This window comes from Tursiops truncatus, chromosome 15 (assembly GCF_011762595.2).
Source record: "Tursiops truncatus isolate mTurTru1 chromosome 15, mTurTru1.mat.Y, whole genome shotgun sequence".
In the NCBI taxonomy this organism is placed as follows: Eukaryota; Metazoa; Chordata; class Mammalia; order Artiodactyla; family Delphinidae; genus Tursiops; species Tursiops truncatus.
Window position 1 is genome coordinate 72582021 of NC_047048.1, and position 16166 is coordinate 72598186.

The following is a 16166-nucleotide window of genomic DNA, read 5'->3' on the forward strand; positions in this document are numbered from 1 at the left end:
AAGAGAGCCTCCGCTGTCCAGGACTTGCCACATTGTCCCAGAGATCTCTCTACCTGGACTCCCGTGGTCAGACCCTGGGGCAGAAAGATGGAATGCTCTGGATGGCCCCATGTCCACCCGTGGCACCAATGATCAGGTCAGGCTCACCCCAGAGAACTGATCTGAGTGTGAGGAAGGGGTGGTCCCCAGAGGAGGAGGGGGCAGGCAGAAAGCACAGACATCCATACAGATGGCTTTCCGATCCACCCAAATCCATGGTATCCGGTGGAAAGAACAGGATTGCAGGCAGGAGGCCTTCCTTCCAGACTCAACTGCCCCTGGCTTCTCCACGCCTCAGCTTCTTCAACGGTTAAATTAATGAGATCATCTTGTCTTGCCAACTAGATGGTGTGGCTTCAGTGCAGAGACTGAATCTTGAATTTTTTTCCTCCCTCTTCTCCCTCCCTTCCTCTGCCCTGTTCTTTTGTTCATTCATTCATTCAGCATTGGGTCGTGTGCTGAGTATACAATGGTCAACAAGCAGAATGGGCCCTGTGTTTGTGCAGCTTACAGTCTAGAACAGAGGCTAGAAAGTGAAGGCCAACAGATAATGTGGCCCTTGGATATTTTTTTTAACCTATAAAATATACTTGACATTTAAAAAATTAATTGCCAATTTTTAAATGGGAAATGTTTACATAGAAGTTTATATTCCTAATGTCTTTTAAAAAAATGACAGATGATCGGGCAGCATTGGGCCCACATTTTTTGTGTCAGGAGTAGGTGGCTCTGAGTAGGGCTGACCCTATTAGCCTGTGTTCACCACAGTCCTCCCCCACCCTCATTACTCACTTGAGTTAGCTGCCTGTCCCCTGAAGACATTTAAGTTTGCAACCCCTAGCCTAGAGGAAGAAAGAAATTACATGAACTTTTAAAAATTGTAGGTGTTATTTCAAATTATGATGCGTGATATAAAGGAAGACAAGAAGGCTGTGAAAGGGTAAAGAACAAGCAAGATTTAATGTAGGTTCTAGCGCCAGGGAAGGCCTTTTACATGAGGAGCTGATTCAGCTGAGAACTGAGAGGTGACCATTCGTAAGCACAGGAGGGAGGGTGTCCAGGCCGAGGTGATCACCCCTGGGAAGATGGACTTGGCAAATCCAGGAAGCCCAGTGGCTGGAACACAGTACACAGATGAGGTAGGCGAGGTGGGCAGAGCCTTAGCGCCTGGGAAGGATTTTATTCCAAGCGAAGCAGGAGCTCATTGGCAGATTTATAAACACAGGGCTATCTGATACAATCTGGGTTTTTTAAAGATCACTTTGGCTGCTGTGGGGAGGTTGGATTGGAGGGAAGCAAGAGGAGAAACAGGAAGGTAGGTTGGGAGACTGATAAAGTCTGGAGTAGAGCAATGGTGGAGACCTGGGGGGCAGTGAACAGACAGAAGTAGACGTATTCAAGAGCAGTTGTGGAGTTAGGAGTGACAGGTCACAGAGCACCTGGTCAGGCGTTGGTCATGGACACCATCGCTGAGATGCTGTCACTGAGATGCTTCATCTTTGAGATGTGCATCATTGAGTTGCTGCACCACTGAGATGCTGCATCTTCAAAAAAAAAAAAAACCCCTTTTTTTTTTGGCTGCGCCACACAGCTTGTGAGATCTTAGTTCCCTGACCAGGGACTGAAACCAGACCCTCAGCAGTGAAAGCGTGAAGTCCTAACCACTGGACCCCCAGGGTATTCCCTGAGATACTGCATCTTTGAGATGCTGCATCACTGGGGTGCTGCCACCCACAGTTCTCAGGGCTCTGTGTCTACTTGTCCTTTTAAACCCCCACTCAACCCTCCAAGGAAAGTTCCATCGTTATCCTCTTTCAAGGTATAAATAAATGGAGGCTCAGAGAGGATAAATAACTCGCCCAAGGTCCCCCAGTTGGTCGGTGGCAGAGGTGGAATTATACCCGGGCAGCCTGGATCTGGAGTGTAAGCCCTTCACTGCTGAGCTCCACTGCCTGAGCACACATTCCAGAAATCCTGGGGGATTACCTATGACAGACCTTGGCCAACTGGTGTGGGCATCTCTTCTAACTTCTGTCCCTCTTGTGCCAGAAGACTTGTGATAAAATCACACGTAAGTTACCCTGCCTGGCTGACAGCCAAGAAACATGAAGCTGGATTATTTTTCAGCGTGAAAGAGAAAACTAACCCTGTTCCCAGACAAAACATGGCATCCGGTGGAAATTAATTTGGTTCAAATTCATTTTACAGTCCCAGTTACTTTCAGAGGCTCTGTGCCCTAACAATACAGCGCAAGTGGTAAGATCACACGTTCTGGGTTCACACCTCACCTCTGCCCCTTGCTGGTCCTCAGACTCTGGGCAGTTTTCCTCCTAAGTCTGGCTTCCTAACAAATGTTGTTGCATTAAATGAGATCATCTACATTGGGGATCAGCTACCTTTTCTCTGTAAAGGGCCAGATCATAAATATTTTCAGCTTTCTGGGCCACTCAACACTGCCATTGAAGCGTGAAAGCAGCCAAACAATATGTAAACTAATGGGTGTGTCTGTGTTCTAATAAAACTTTATTTACATAAACAGGCAGTGGGCCATCATGTGTCAACTCCTGATCTCTATAAAGGGTTTAGCTCACAGGGCCTGGCCCAAGGGAAATGTTCAGTCAGTACAGCTGAAGCCAGGCTGCTACACACACACACACACACACACCTGGAATGTCCACATCACTAAGTAACGACAGCTGGGATAAAAAAAAACCCTTTCCCTTCACATACGCCTGTGCCTGAGCAAGCAGTGTTTGCTCACTGTCTGGACAAACCTTGCTGAATCTTGTTAGGAAACTTTTCTCCTTGCTCCTTGGCAAATAGCATTATTACCTTTGTTTAAATAGCTGCAGGGAAATAATAGCACAGTTGAGCAAACTAGAGGCAAGGAGGTCAGGAGTGTGGAGTATTTTTTTCTCAATTTATTATGCAACATTTAAGACATATGTAAAAGTGTAAAGAGTAGCACTACAAGTACCCATGAGCTGACCATCCAACATGAAAAATAAAGGGAGGTTACCTCCCTTTCGCCCCTGGATTTGCTGTTTATCATTGCTCTGCGTTACTTTACGAAGAATAGAGGTCAGCAGTCTTTTTCTGTAAAGAGCCTGATAATAAATATTTTTTGCTTTGCAGGCAATACAGTGTCTATCAGAACGATTCAGGTCTACCCTGTATCTTGAAAGCAGCCACAGATAATACATAAACGAATGGGTGTACAGACATACCTTGTTTCATTGCACTTCGCTTTATTACACTTCACAGATACTGCGTTTTTTACAAATTGAAGGTTTGTGGCAACCCTGCTAGACAGCATTTGCTCACTTCGTGTCTCTGTGTCACAGTTTGGCAATTTGGCAATATTTTGAACTTTTGCATTATTACTATATTTGTTATGGTGATCTGTGATCAGTGGTCTTTGGTGTTACTATTGTAATTGTTTGGGGGCTCCATGAAATGTGCCCATAGAAGATGGCGAATTTAGTCAATAAATGTTGTGTACTGACTGCCCCACCAACCAGCCGTTTCCCCCATCTCTCTCCCTCTCCTCGCGCCTCCCTATTCCCTGACACACAACAATGTGAAATTAGGCCAATTAATAACCCTACAATGGCCTCACAGTATTCAAGTGAAAAAAAAAGAGTCGTGCATATCTCACTTTAAATTAAGAAGAAACGAAAAATGGTTAAGCTTAGTGAGGAAGGCATGTCAAAATCCAAGACAGGCCGAAAGCTGGGCCTCTGGTGCCAAACAGTTAGCCAAGTTGTGAATACAAAGGAAGAAGTCTTGAAGGACATTAAAAAGTGCTACTGCAGTGAACACACGAATGGTAAGAAAGTGAAACAGCCTTATTGCTGATAAGGAGAAAGGTTTAGTGGTCTGGATAGAAGATCAAAGCAGCCACAACATTCCCTTAAGCCAAAGACTAATCCAGCACAAGGCCCTAACTCGTCAATTCTCTGAAGGCTGAGAGAGGTGAGGAAGCTGTAGAAGAAAAGTTTAAAGCTAGCAGAGGTGGGTTCATGAGGTTTAAGGAAAGAAGCCAGCTTCATGACGAAAACGTGCAAGGCGAAGCAGCAAGTGCTGATGGAGAAGCTGCAGCAAGTTACCCAGAAGATCTAGCTAAGGTAAGTCATAAAGGTGGCCACACTAGACGACAGATTATCAATGTAGATGGAGCCTTTGATTCGAAAATGCCAGTTAGCAGAAAGTTTTCCGTGGCTGGCGACAGAAGAGGAAGTCAGAGAGATGCAAGTCATGGAAAGGACTTGATGGAACGTTACTGATTGGAAGATGGAAGGGGTGAGAAGGAATGACGTGGAATCCAGGAGCCAAAAATGGTCCCCAGCTGACAGCCAGCAAGGATGAAGGGATTTCAAATCTGCAGATACAGGAACTGGATTTTTCCAAGAATCTGAATGAGCCTGGAAATGGATGCTTCCCCAGAGCTCCCACATAAGAGCCCAGTTTGCCCAAAACTTTGATTTCAGCCTTGTGAGACTCTAAGCATGGAACCCAGTTGAGCCCACCCAGACTTCTGACCTACAGGATTGTGAGTGAAAAAATGAGTTTTGTTTTCAGCCACTAAGTTTGTGGCAGTTCGTTCTGCAACTGTGGAATATGAATTCAAGGCACATTCAGAACAGCCTGGAGGGAAATGTGGAAGGCACACACCTATCCTTGTAGAGATATTTGAATGTTCACAAGATGCTACGTATCAGGTTTAAGAACTCATTCCCTTTTCCATATGATCACATCTACTACTACTCTTTCCTAACTTCCAACCCTCTTTTTGATTCTATTAAGAACTCCTCTCCTACTTAGCTCTGTCTCCTGGCCTGATCCACCAATCTCAATTTTCATCAACCCTCTGGTGAGATTTGTAGCTCACTAGGATCTGGTCCTATCCTTTCTCCTCCCTTTTTTGACCCTACCCATCCATCTGTCTCGCTTGTTTATTTTTTTGTTTTGTTTTGTTTTTTTCTGTGCCATAGCTCTGTTGAATAAAAGGGAATGCTAAGTTAATTTTGTTCCTTTTCCATAAGTTTCATTCCCTTTAGAAATAATTAATCTTGTACTCTGACAGTATATACAAAACAACTGTGGATATTTAAAGAAAAATGCAATGAAGCCTGGTATGTACTACTTTTACAAACAAGGAAGAACTTTTTAGTTTAAAATAAATGTCTCAGTGATAGATATGTACAGTTAAATGTCTCAGTGATAGATATGTACAGTTAAGATACTCAATAAGAAAATATTCCAAATGCTTCAGAATTTTCAAATAGGTATTTAGGATGCTCCATGAAACACACATCCTTATCATTCTTTATGTCTGTGCTATTTATTTCCATTGTTTTTTTTAATTGACGCAGATATCATACTTTGAAAATGTTTCTGAGTAGGAAAGAAATTGTAATTAAAATAAAACAAAGGAAACACTAATTTACCACATACCTGGAAAAAAAAAATGCCATTTAGAACTTCCATAGCTAGAGAGGAGAAGTCAATGCCTGGCTTTAAAGCTTCAAAGGACAGTCTGACTCTCTTGTTAGGGGCTAATGCAGCTGATGACTTTAAGTTGAAGCCAGTGTTCATTTACTGTCCTGAAAAGCCTAGCGCCCTTAAGAATTATGCTAAATCTACTCTGCCTGTGCTCTATAAATGGAACAACAAAGCCTGAATGAGAACACATCCATTTACAGCATGGTTTACTGAAAATTTTAAGCCCACTGTTGAGACCTAGCTCTCAGAAAAAAAGATCCCTTTCAAGATATTACTGCTCATTGGTCATGCACCTGGTCACCCCAGAGCTAAGATGGAGATGTACGATGAGACGAATGTTGTTTTTATGCCTGCTAACACAGCGTCCACTCTGCAGCCCATGGATCAGGAGTAATTTCAACTCTCAAATCTTATTATTCAGGAACACATTTTGTAAGGCTGTTGTTGGTTTAGATAGTGATTCCTCTGATGGATCTGGGCAAAGTGAATTGAAAACCTTCAGGAAAGCATTCACCAGTCTAGATGGTGATTCATGGGAAGAGGTCAAAATGTCAACATTAATAGCAGTTTGGAAGAAGTTGATTCCAACACTAATGGATGACTTTGAGAAGTTCAAGACTTCAGTGAAGGAAATGAAGTAACTGCAGATGTGGCAGAAATAGCAAGAGAACCAGAATTCGAAGTGGAGTCTTTGAAGACGGGACTAGATTTCTGCAAACTCATGATAAAACTGGATGAGGAGTTGCTTCTTATGGATGAGCAAATAAAGTGGTTTCTTGAGATGGAATCTATTCCTGGTGAAGATGCTGTGAAGATTATAGAAATGACAACAAAGGATTTAGAATATTACACAAATTCAGTTGCTAATTTACAGTATAGTGTAAACATAATTGTTACATGCACTAGGAAACCAGAAAATCCTTGTGACTTGCTTCATTGCAATATTTGATTTATAGTGGTGGTCTGGAACTGAACCCATAATATCTCTGAGGCATGCCTGTATCTGTGTTTCAATAAAACTTTTATCTACAAAAACAGGTAGCAGATCACCTTCGGCCCATGGGCCAGAGTTAGCTGACCCCAGGTGTAGAGTATTATTTTGCATGTTTGTGAAATGAATGAATGAATGCCCAGTGCATCTCTGTGGCTGACAACCTCTTTGAAATGCACATGCTCCCTTCTGTACTCCCATGAGCTGAAGACAGTGGAACCTGTAGGTAGTTCTTGAGCATCGTTGGAGGCCTTGTTCTCTTTGCTATAAAGATACTCATGAGAAATGCTTAGAGGGCAGGAGAGCTGATGCCACCAGCCTGTCCTCAGACCAGACCGTCACCAGATTTCCTTTGAACTGAATCTCTTAGAGCAGTGCTTCTCACCTGGAGGTAAAAGACCAGTTTTGGGCTTTTTGCTTTTTAATTTCTAATTCATCATGGACTGACTCTTTGGTAAAATGCAACAAAAATAATGAATAGAAAAATGATATTTTTAAAAAACTCATACAAAATAGAAGCCTAGGGATATGACCTTAGATGCCATAGCAAGTTCAAGTTGCTATGAAAGTTTCTAAATACTTACTTCTCAATTTCTGTGCTTTCTCATCATGAGCTGGTGACTGGTTCATGGACCAAATATGGGCAACCCTGATTTACAGAACTAAGCCTTTTGTGTGCCTCCACCATATTCTCTCCCCTTTCTCATGGGTTAGAATTTTATGATCCATCCACTTCAGCAAACAGAAGGAGAGGTGAAATTTTTTCATTTGTTTTCTTCCACATTCATTCATTCGACAAATATTTATTGAGCACCTGCTGTGCGCCTGGCACTGAGCCAGGTGTGGGGACGCCACAGTGGACAAGCCCAGCCCAGCCCCCACCCTCCTGGAGCTCTCAGCCTAAGGAAAGAACAGATGTTAAGCCCATGAACTGTGATGAGAGCCATAGAAAAAACTGGGTGCTCTGGAGGGAGTAATCAGGGGGCTGACTCAGGTCATGGAAGGCCTTTCTGGGGGAGCACCATTTAAGCTGAGAAATCAAGGATGAGAAGGCATTAGCCCGATAAAGAAGGGGGTGGAGGGAAGTGCATTCCAGGGCAGAGAGAAGAGCATGTGCAAAGGCCCTGAGTCTAAAGACATATTGTTGCAGTTTTGTCTGTGTCTAGTTAAAAATGAAAAATGTATGTACCCTCTGACTTAGCAATTCCTCTTCTTGTATCCATCCTAGACAAACATTCTAATGTTGTCCATTCTATCTTGGATTGTGATAGAAAAAAAAAAACTGGAATCGACCTAGAATCCATCATCAGGAGACTGGCTGAATGAGCAGTGATATTCCTTACTTTGAATTTCCATTCAGACACTAAAATGAGTGAAGTGACTGAGAACACGGCTTGAGCAGAGGGAGGAGGGAGCCTGGAGAAGGCAGAGGTCAGAGGGGTGAGCAGAGCCCACGTAGGAACACGTCACCCAAGGAGTTTAGATTTGACTCTAGTTGCACCAGGAGACAGACTGTACTGAAAACACCGTTAACCATCCCTGGCAGATGAAGCAAAAGAAGGTGCTGTATAAATATAGCTTGTTGCTGTCGTCACTGTCATCACTGAAACTGAGCACCGTCTAGTGCAGAAAATCCTTTCACACCCATTATTGAGAGGTATCAAGAGAAGGAAAAGAAAACCTAGACTTCAGAGTTACCTGCTGATTACAAGACGCTGATCGAGTGACCTGGCTTTCTGAACCTCAGTCTCCACATCTTTAAAATAGGGAAAGTAATATCGCCTATTTCATGGGATTGTTGTGAAGATGAAAGAGGTGTGTGTTTCTAAGTACCTCACCCACAGCTTTATATGTTCATTCTTTCCCCTTCTTTTCATCTCCCAACAATCCTGCCAGTGGGGGTCAGCATCTTATTTCATAAGGGAGGGGACTTCCAGGCTGGGGTTGAAGGAGAAACTGTCCAGGTCACCAAGTAATGAAGCAAACCATCCCGGACGCCAGCACAGACCACTTGACTCAAAATCCATCATTTTTACCTCGCTAAGCATTCTCTTTATTTATGGGAGTGAATGGGTGAGAAGGAGGGAAACCATAGCTACAAAACCATCCCCAGAACTAGCAGAGTTCTTTTTAAAAACTTCAAATTTAAATAGTATTGAAATACTATCGTACACCCATAAGACAAAGGTAAGCAAAGTTGATTATATTTTCAATAAAAATACAATGTATGGGCTACTGGCGGGTCAGCCTCCTCCCTCAATACAATTCCTTCTCCAACCAGTGGCTCATGGAATTGGTGCCTGTGCCTTGGGGAAGCATGTCAGAGTTTGGCTGAAACAGAAGGCAGATTTGTAAGTGTGGCCTTTGGATAAGCAGGTTCACCCATGAGAAGAGTGGGGAGTGTGTCTTAGGGTGAAGGGGCATCATCTTTACAGAGGAGAGATGGTTCATGTAATACCTTCACCCCAAATCCTGATGTGCTTTTAAGCCATACATGGAGCTAGTCCTTGGAGTAAGGGGTTGTAAACTCACTACCCTCAGGGCCAGGCAGGAAGCCTGAAGCTGACTGCGTGTGCAAAACATGAGATGCTCTTAGCCTGCCTTTCCCTTTCGCAGTTTTGAACGTGTCCTAGGACGAAAAAACACCAAAAAAACTGCAATGAAAAAATAGTACCTTAAAACTAGCCTCTATGTCTCAGAGACAATATGGGCTCCATGGTGACCTGGGAAACACACAAATCGGGAGCTACGGGGGCAGCCTGTCATCACACGGGAACACAGGGATGAGGTTTCTAGGTCATCCTGTTGCTCAAGAGAAGCCATAAGTCTAGATTTTTTGGAGAAATCTCCTGATTTTTAAACAAAAACAACCAATTTCAGATTTTCCTTTAAAATACACAGGCCAAGCAAGACACGTGTGTAGGCTAAGTTCAGCTCACAAACCACCAGTTTGCAACCAGTCTGGAAGCTGATAAAACCACGTGCTGTCTTGACGCAGTAGCTCTTCTGCGGGTGACAAGGAAGCATCCTAATTATGTGTGCCTGGTGATTCTCTCTCCTCCTTCCAAGGCATCAAGACAGAAGACAGCTTGAACCATTCCCCTGGCCAGAGTGGATTCCTCAGCTATGGCTCCAGCTTCAGCACCGCCCCCACTGGACAGAGCCCGTACACCTACCAGATGCACGGTGAGTGTGGCGCTGCGGCCCCTCCCTGCCGTCTCTAAGGCGCTGCCTGAGCTGGGTGTCCAGTCGTTCATTCGTTTATTTAGCAGTTTTACTGAGAACCTACTGTGTGCCAGGATCTATCTCAAGTACTAGAGTTGCAGTGGTGGACAGAGGAGATACGACTTCTGCCCTCATGGCAATTACAGGGCAAGAGGGAGAGACTGACAATCAACAAGGCAGCAGATAAGAGGTGTTGAATGCGATGAAGCAAATAAAAGTGGTGTTCAGATAGAGAGTGACGAATAGTTGAGGGGTCAGGAGAGGTGGGAGAGGTAACTTTAGATAGAGTCATCGGGGAAGGCTCTTTGAAGACGTGACATTGGACAGAGACCCAAAGTATGAGGCAGAACCAGCCATGTGCAGACCTATGGGAAGAGCATTCCAGGCAGAGGGAACAGCCCTTGCAAAAGCTGTATGGAAGGAAGTGTCTTAATGTGTTCGAGGCGCAGAATAGGAGCCAGTGGGGTGGAAGCAGGGTCAGGGGCATGTGAGAGGAGAGAGCCTTGGGGAGAGAGCAGGACCAAATCGTGCAGGGCCTTGAGGACTGAGGGAAGGTGTTGGCTTTGATTTTAACTGTGATGGGACAGGCAAGTCCATTGTAGGCTCAGAGAAATGCCTGGTGTTGGGAATACTGGACAGTAGGTAAAGGAGCTATTATTCCAGGCAGGAAGTTCTGGGCTCTGCATCCCCACTGGGTAGCCTTAGAAAGGGAAGAAACTCCAGTGTGGAACTCCCACCCCGCATACCCTAAGAAACCAGCCTGCTGGGTTCTCCTGTGCCCACCTGCACTCTGTTACCATCCAAAGGCCCCTTCTCTTCTCTGGTGCCCCATGGGGAGCATGTTGGAGCTGATGCATGGAGCAGAGGGCTGGTGGCAGTAATTTGGGGGATCCTCACCCTGGTATTTTTTTTCTTCATGAAAGCTGGTAAAAATGACCACCAACAGTCTAAAAAGTAATATGCAAAATGCAAAACCGAAAGAGCAATGACAAGGAAGTGGGCTAATACATGATGCTACTTTTCTTTAAAAAAAAAAAAAATGCAGGTATTGCGGCTTCGTCTTTTTAATTAAGGAAACAATTTAAATGGATGTCAAGGGCAGCCTTTCAGGAAAAAGCATTGTGAAGAGACAGCAAGTGATCTTAGGGGTACGTGAAAGAAAGGGGGTGATGAGCATTAACGCCCAGACCTTGGAATAGCTTCCATGTAAAGATCTGCAACGGAGTTTGTTGATGACACCATCAGCTAACATTGACCAAGCACTCACCACGTGCCACAAGAGGTGGCTAATCATCTCATACAACCTTCATGACACTCCAAAGTGTTGGTTCTGGCATAATTCCCATTTTATAGGAGGAGAAACTGCGTCATAGAGGGAGGGAATGCCTGACCTGCCCAGCGTCAGGGCAAGGAGCTTAGATTTTATTGCAAGTGCAGTGGGAAACAGGTCGCCTCAAGTCTCTTGGGGGTCTGGTGAACTCCCAAAGCCAATCCTCGCTCAAAGCCTGCTCTTCGCCATGGTACCTCCTGCCTCCTCTGCTTTGGCTGTCATCTCTGTCTCCCCGGGCGGTTTTTCTGAGTCCCACTGAAGGGAATAAGCTGCTGTGACCCCTCCTCAAATGGAGAGTGAATTATGACACAATCCTGATCATAAAGGCTTGTGAAGACAGTGAACTTGAACTTGCATTTGGGTCAATCTCAACCAGTTTTTTTCAGCTCTTTGTATAGAAATGGAACTGACTGCCTCAGGGCTTCTAAGGAGACAGACAATGATCAATTAAGTAAATCGATCCTTACAGATTGTGCTAAATCACCTGAAGGACCAAAACAGGGTGGTGTGATGGGCCATGATGAAAGGAGTGGTGATGGACGCTACCCAGGTTGTTAGGGAGACCTGAGTGAGGGAAAGAAGCCAGCCTGTGAGTAGCTGGAGGCTGGACGGCCCAGGCAGAGGGCCCAGCAAGGGCAAATGCCTGGAGGCAGGAAAAGGCTCGCAGTGTTGAAAGAGTCCAAAGGAGTCTCATGAACCTGGGTGTAGAGAGTAGGGGAGATGAGACTGGAAAGTGAAGCAGGAGGCCTCCCTGGGCTGGGTCATAGAGAGTATGTTATTTCTCCTCTGGTCCTTGCAGCAGCCATAGGAGGTGGGCTCTGCTTTACACACGATGAACGTGAGGCTCAGAGAGGGGAGGTGACTTACCCAAGGATCCCAGGGCCAATAAGTGTTGAGAGCTGGGATTCAGAGTAGAATCCCAGAGGCTATGCTGTTTCCTCCAAGCGCTATTTCCCGTACTCCTTCAGGACTCCAGATACCGCCCTAGCTCTGCGTATACACCATTCCCCTTGATCTTCCCAGGAGCCCTGTGACGTAGGTTCTGTAATTATCCCCATCTTACAGGTGGAAAAACTGAGGCACAACGTGGTAAAGTAGCTTGCCCAAGGTCACATGGCTGTGGCAATGGGATTCGAAGCCAGGTGGTTCCACTCCAGAGCCCAGGCACGTAACCCCAACACCACCCTGCCCTCCACACTCTCATAGATCCATCTAGAAGATGATCCTCCGTGGATGAGCCCTGGCCTAGACCCCACGACCCGCCGCCATCCCCATCAGCCCCTCACAAATGGAAAAACATCTGCTGCTCTGTTCCCACCCTACCACGGGAATAGTCCAGGTTATTTTCTTATCGTCTTCATGGCCCAAATGCCAGCTGGACTTTGTCCCAATTAACTGCCTTCAGTCTAATGCTAATGGCCATAAACTGCTCTTGAGACAGCCCAGGCGTTTTGCAAGCCTGACATATTCCTCCTTAAGTATTTCTTTTTCAAACACAAACATATAGAAGGCTCACACACCATGCCCATGTGCTTCCTATTAATTTTTTTTTCAAGTTGTTCCAGAGGAGAAATAAACTCTCCAACTACTCTCTGTGCATTTCAGAATGGAAGACATTGGTTGAGCTTAGTTTTTTGGACAAAGAAGGGAATGAAGAAGGAGGTTGAGACTGAATTTTAGGCCTGAAAGTATCGACTTGGCGTAAAACTGGTCCATGTTCAGAAGCCGAGCTGAGTCCTTTTCCTTTCTAAGAATTAAAAATCATCATTTTATAGAAGCAAAAAGAACCTGAGTAGAGAGAGACCACTCCATCGTTTACAGATGCGTAAACTGAGGCACCGCAGCAGAGTGGCTTGTGTAGGGTCCCAGATCAAGCATTAAGTAAGCTGGGATAGCTCTCCCTAGGTCCTCTACCTGATCTCAGAAACTTCCAAACATCTCAGCAGAGCCATCTTGCCCGCTCCCCCTGCCACAAGGCCTGGTTGGAGATCTGTATCTGCTTAGATAGCATTGCCCCCCACCTACGTGCAGGAAACGTAGGAGAGAGAAGTTCATGGCGCTCCTTTAGCTTTTTCATGGTTGTTTATTTTCTTTTTTTAAGTTCACCCGGAGTTTTTGTAGCTGAAATGTATTTCTTATGGGTTTGATTTTTGTTGTTGTTCCTTTGGCTTCTCCTGCTAAAACACTGCTGTTCACGGAAGTGACCACAAAGATTAAAAAGAGAAGAAAAGAACATCTTGAGAGTGTGGTGTAAGAACTCGCTGGTGCCCCAGAGGGGTTAAGAGCCCTGGACCCGGTTGCAGTTAGGCTGTGTCCCAAGGCATGACCTGGGTGAGGCGCTTGGCTTCTCTGGGCCTCTCTCTCCTCACCTGTGAAACTAGCATCATAGCAAGAGAGATGACCCCATGGGGCTGTTGGAGGACTAGATGGAACGGCCATGGGCACATCCAATGAGGTCCATCAAGGCTGGGTGTACTTTTTATTATGTCTTGCATTGCTTCTGTAACATGAGAGTTAAAAGCAGTAACTCTGAAGTCAGGCTGAGTTCACTTCCCAGTTGTGCAATCCATGTACCAGCTTGTGACTTTGAGCTGAGTTACTTCCTAGTACCTCAGTCTCTTCCCCTGTAAAATGGGAATACGAGTAGTACCTACGCGTGGGGTGCCGTGATAATTAAATGAGTTAATGTGTGTGAAGTATTTCGAACAGCACTGGCACAAACTAAGTGCTCTACAAATGTAAAATATTATTTTTATCCTAGTTTCAGATTTGAGGGTCTTATGTTTTTCCCAACTTCACTTCTCTTTCCTGAACTCTTAGTTTCAGGAAATAATTTTGGTAAGAGAAAAGAGGAATACCAATTTGAGGCTGTTGAGCCACCCACATCAGCATCAGCTCCCCTTCTGGTGAAATCTGCACCAAAGGGGGGCCTTAAAAACAGTGGAAGGGGGCTTCCCTGGTGGCGCAGTGGTTGAGAGTCCGCCTGCCGATGCGGGGGACACGGGTTCGTGCCCCGGTCCGGGAAGATCCCACATGCCGCAGAGCGGCTGGGCCGGTGAGCCATGGCCGCTGAGCCTGCACGTCTGGAGCCTGTGCTCCGCAACGGAAGAGGCCACAACAGTGAGAGGCCCGCCTACCAAAAAAAAAAAAAAAAAAAAAAAAAACAGTGGAAGCGCCTTTTTCTATGGAAATTTACTTTTGTATTTACCAAAGGCAGGGGTTGTTAATACTGACCTCGGAACCCAACGTGAGCCATTCAGGAGCAACATGGAAACGTGTGATTCGAGGATGTGTAGGAAAACCAAAAGTCCAGTGGAAGGGTCTAAGCTAATGGTCTCAGCCCAAGACCTCTGAGGTCAGTTTGTGCGGGACTTGTGAAATCTAGCACCATTTCTGGTACCAGCAAGCTGTGCGACTTTGGACAAGTCACTGAACTTTCACGATCTGTGTTTCACAGCTCTAGCGCTCACAAATACTCACTGAAAAATAAAGAGGTTGGGGAAGGTCATTGTCAAATACATCAAACACATTTGGTAAATAGTGTGTAGCATGAAGTTAGATGTCTTTGCTCCAGGACTTTTCAGAGCCTTTGCAGACTGATGCACCTTGTGACTCTCCAAGAGAATTCAGTAGTCAGTTTTCCCAGGTAGACTTGAACAGGGACCCTCTGCCCACACTAATGTTCTCTGCTCACTGGGAAGCCCTGGATGTAATGACCATTAGGCCCGTTCCTGTGTGAAAATTCTTTGATTCTGTAATTTTTTTAATGATGAACATGCATGTATTCCTTTTTTTCCTGTATTTTAGTTAATTTATTTTTTGATGAGATTAATTCACATACCATAAAATTCATCCTTTTAAAGTGTAAAATTCAATGATTTCACTGTATTCACAAAGTTGTGCAACCATCACCACTATCTTAATCCTACAACATTTTCATCACCCCCAAAAGCAACTCCATGCTCATTAGCCATCATTCCCTAATTCCCTTCCTGCCAATGTATTTCCTTTTGTAATAAGAAAAAAAACATACACTTAAAATTACTGCTTTATATTAATTTTTGAGCAGGTTATGCATTTATCTACTTTAAACATCTACAGAAATCTCTATGCCACCCTCATCCAACAGCCATTCAGCTTCTAAATCCCCAATACTTAACCCACTGTACTAGGTTCTCGCGAACCCATCCAGAATTTCCTTCTGCAGATATAAGCAGTCATGAACACAGTCTATTATATTGCATTGTTCTGTGACAAGAACTAACTCATATGTGATTCATAAACAAGGAAATGATGTCAGTATGACTCCAAAGATATCTTGGTTCATTTGTTTTAAGATTTTCTCCTTATCACTGGTTTTAAGCAATTTAATTTTCATGGGTCTTCGTGTAGAGTCTTCGTGCTTCTAGTGCTTTGTGTTCATTGAGCTTCTTAGATCTGTGAGTTTATAGTTTTTATCAAATTTAGAAAATTTTTGGCCATTATTCAAATATTTCCCCCCAACCCATGTCTTCAAGTTCACTAATCTTTTCTTCTGCAGTATCTGATCTGCTTGTTAATTACTCTCCAGTCATTTCTTTTTTCATCTTATACATAGTTTTCATCTCTAGAAGTTTGATTTGGGTCTTTTTTTTTTTTTTTTTTTTTTTTTTTTTAACCTTCCATGTCTCTACTTATGTCCAATGTCTCCTCTGGCTCCTTGAACAGACAGAATACAGTACTGTTTTAATGTGCTTGGGTACTAATTCTGTCATCTGTGTCATTTTGAGGTTTCCATTGATTTTTCTCCTCATTATAAGTTATATTTTCCTGCTTCTTTGCATGTTTGATAAGTTTTGATTGGATGTCAGACCTGTGGATTTTGCCTTGCTGGGTGCTGGATAGCTTTGTATTCCTGTGAATATTCTCGAGCTTTGCTCCGAGATGCAGTTGTTACATAGAAGTAGATTGGGTCTTTCAAGTCTTGCTTTAAGCTTCGTTCAGGGGAAGCAGAGCAGCATCTGGTCTAGAGCTGTCTCTGCCTAGCAGATTTTCCCAGCACTGAGGCACACCTTTCTGAGTATTCCTCCCAATGCC

The 16166-nt window shown here is 44.4% G+C and overlaps 1 protein-coding gene across 1 annotated transcript in view; it reads left to right on the top strand.

Annotated features, from left to right (window-relative positions):
- EYA2 (EYA transcriptional coactivator and phosphatase 2) overlaps nt 1-16166 on the top strand; it is a 174735-nt gene that overhangs the window by 17864 nt on the left and 140705 nt on the right. The window contains exon 4 of the mRNA XM_073793066.1: nt 9605-9721. Within this exon, the coding sequence (XP_073649167.1) occupies nt 9605-9721 (117 nt within the window). The remainder of the gene's footprint in view (nt 1-9604; nt 9722-16166) is intronic.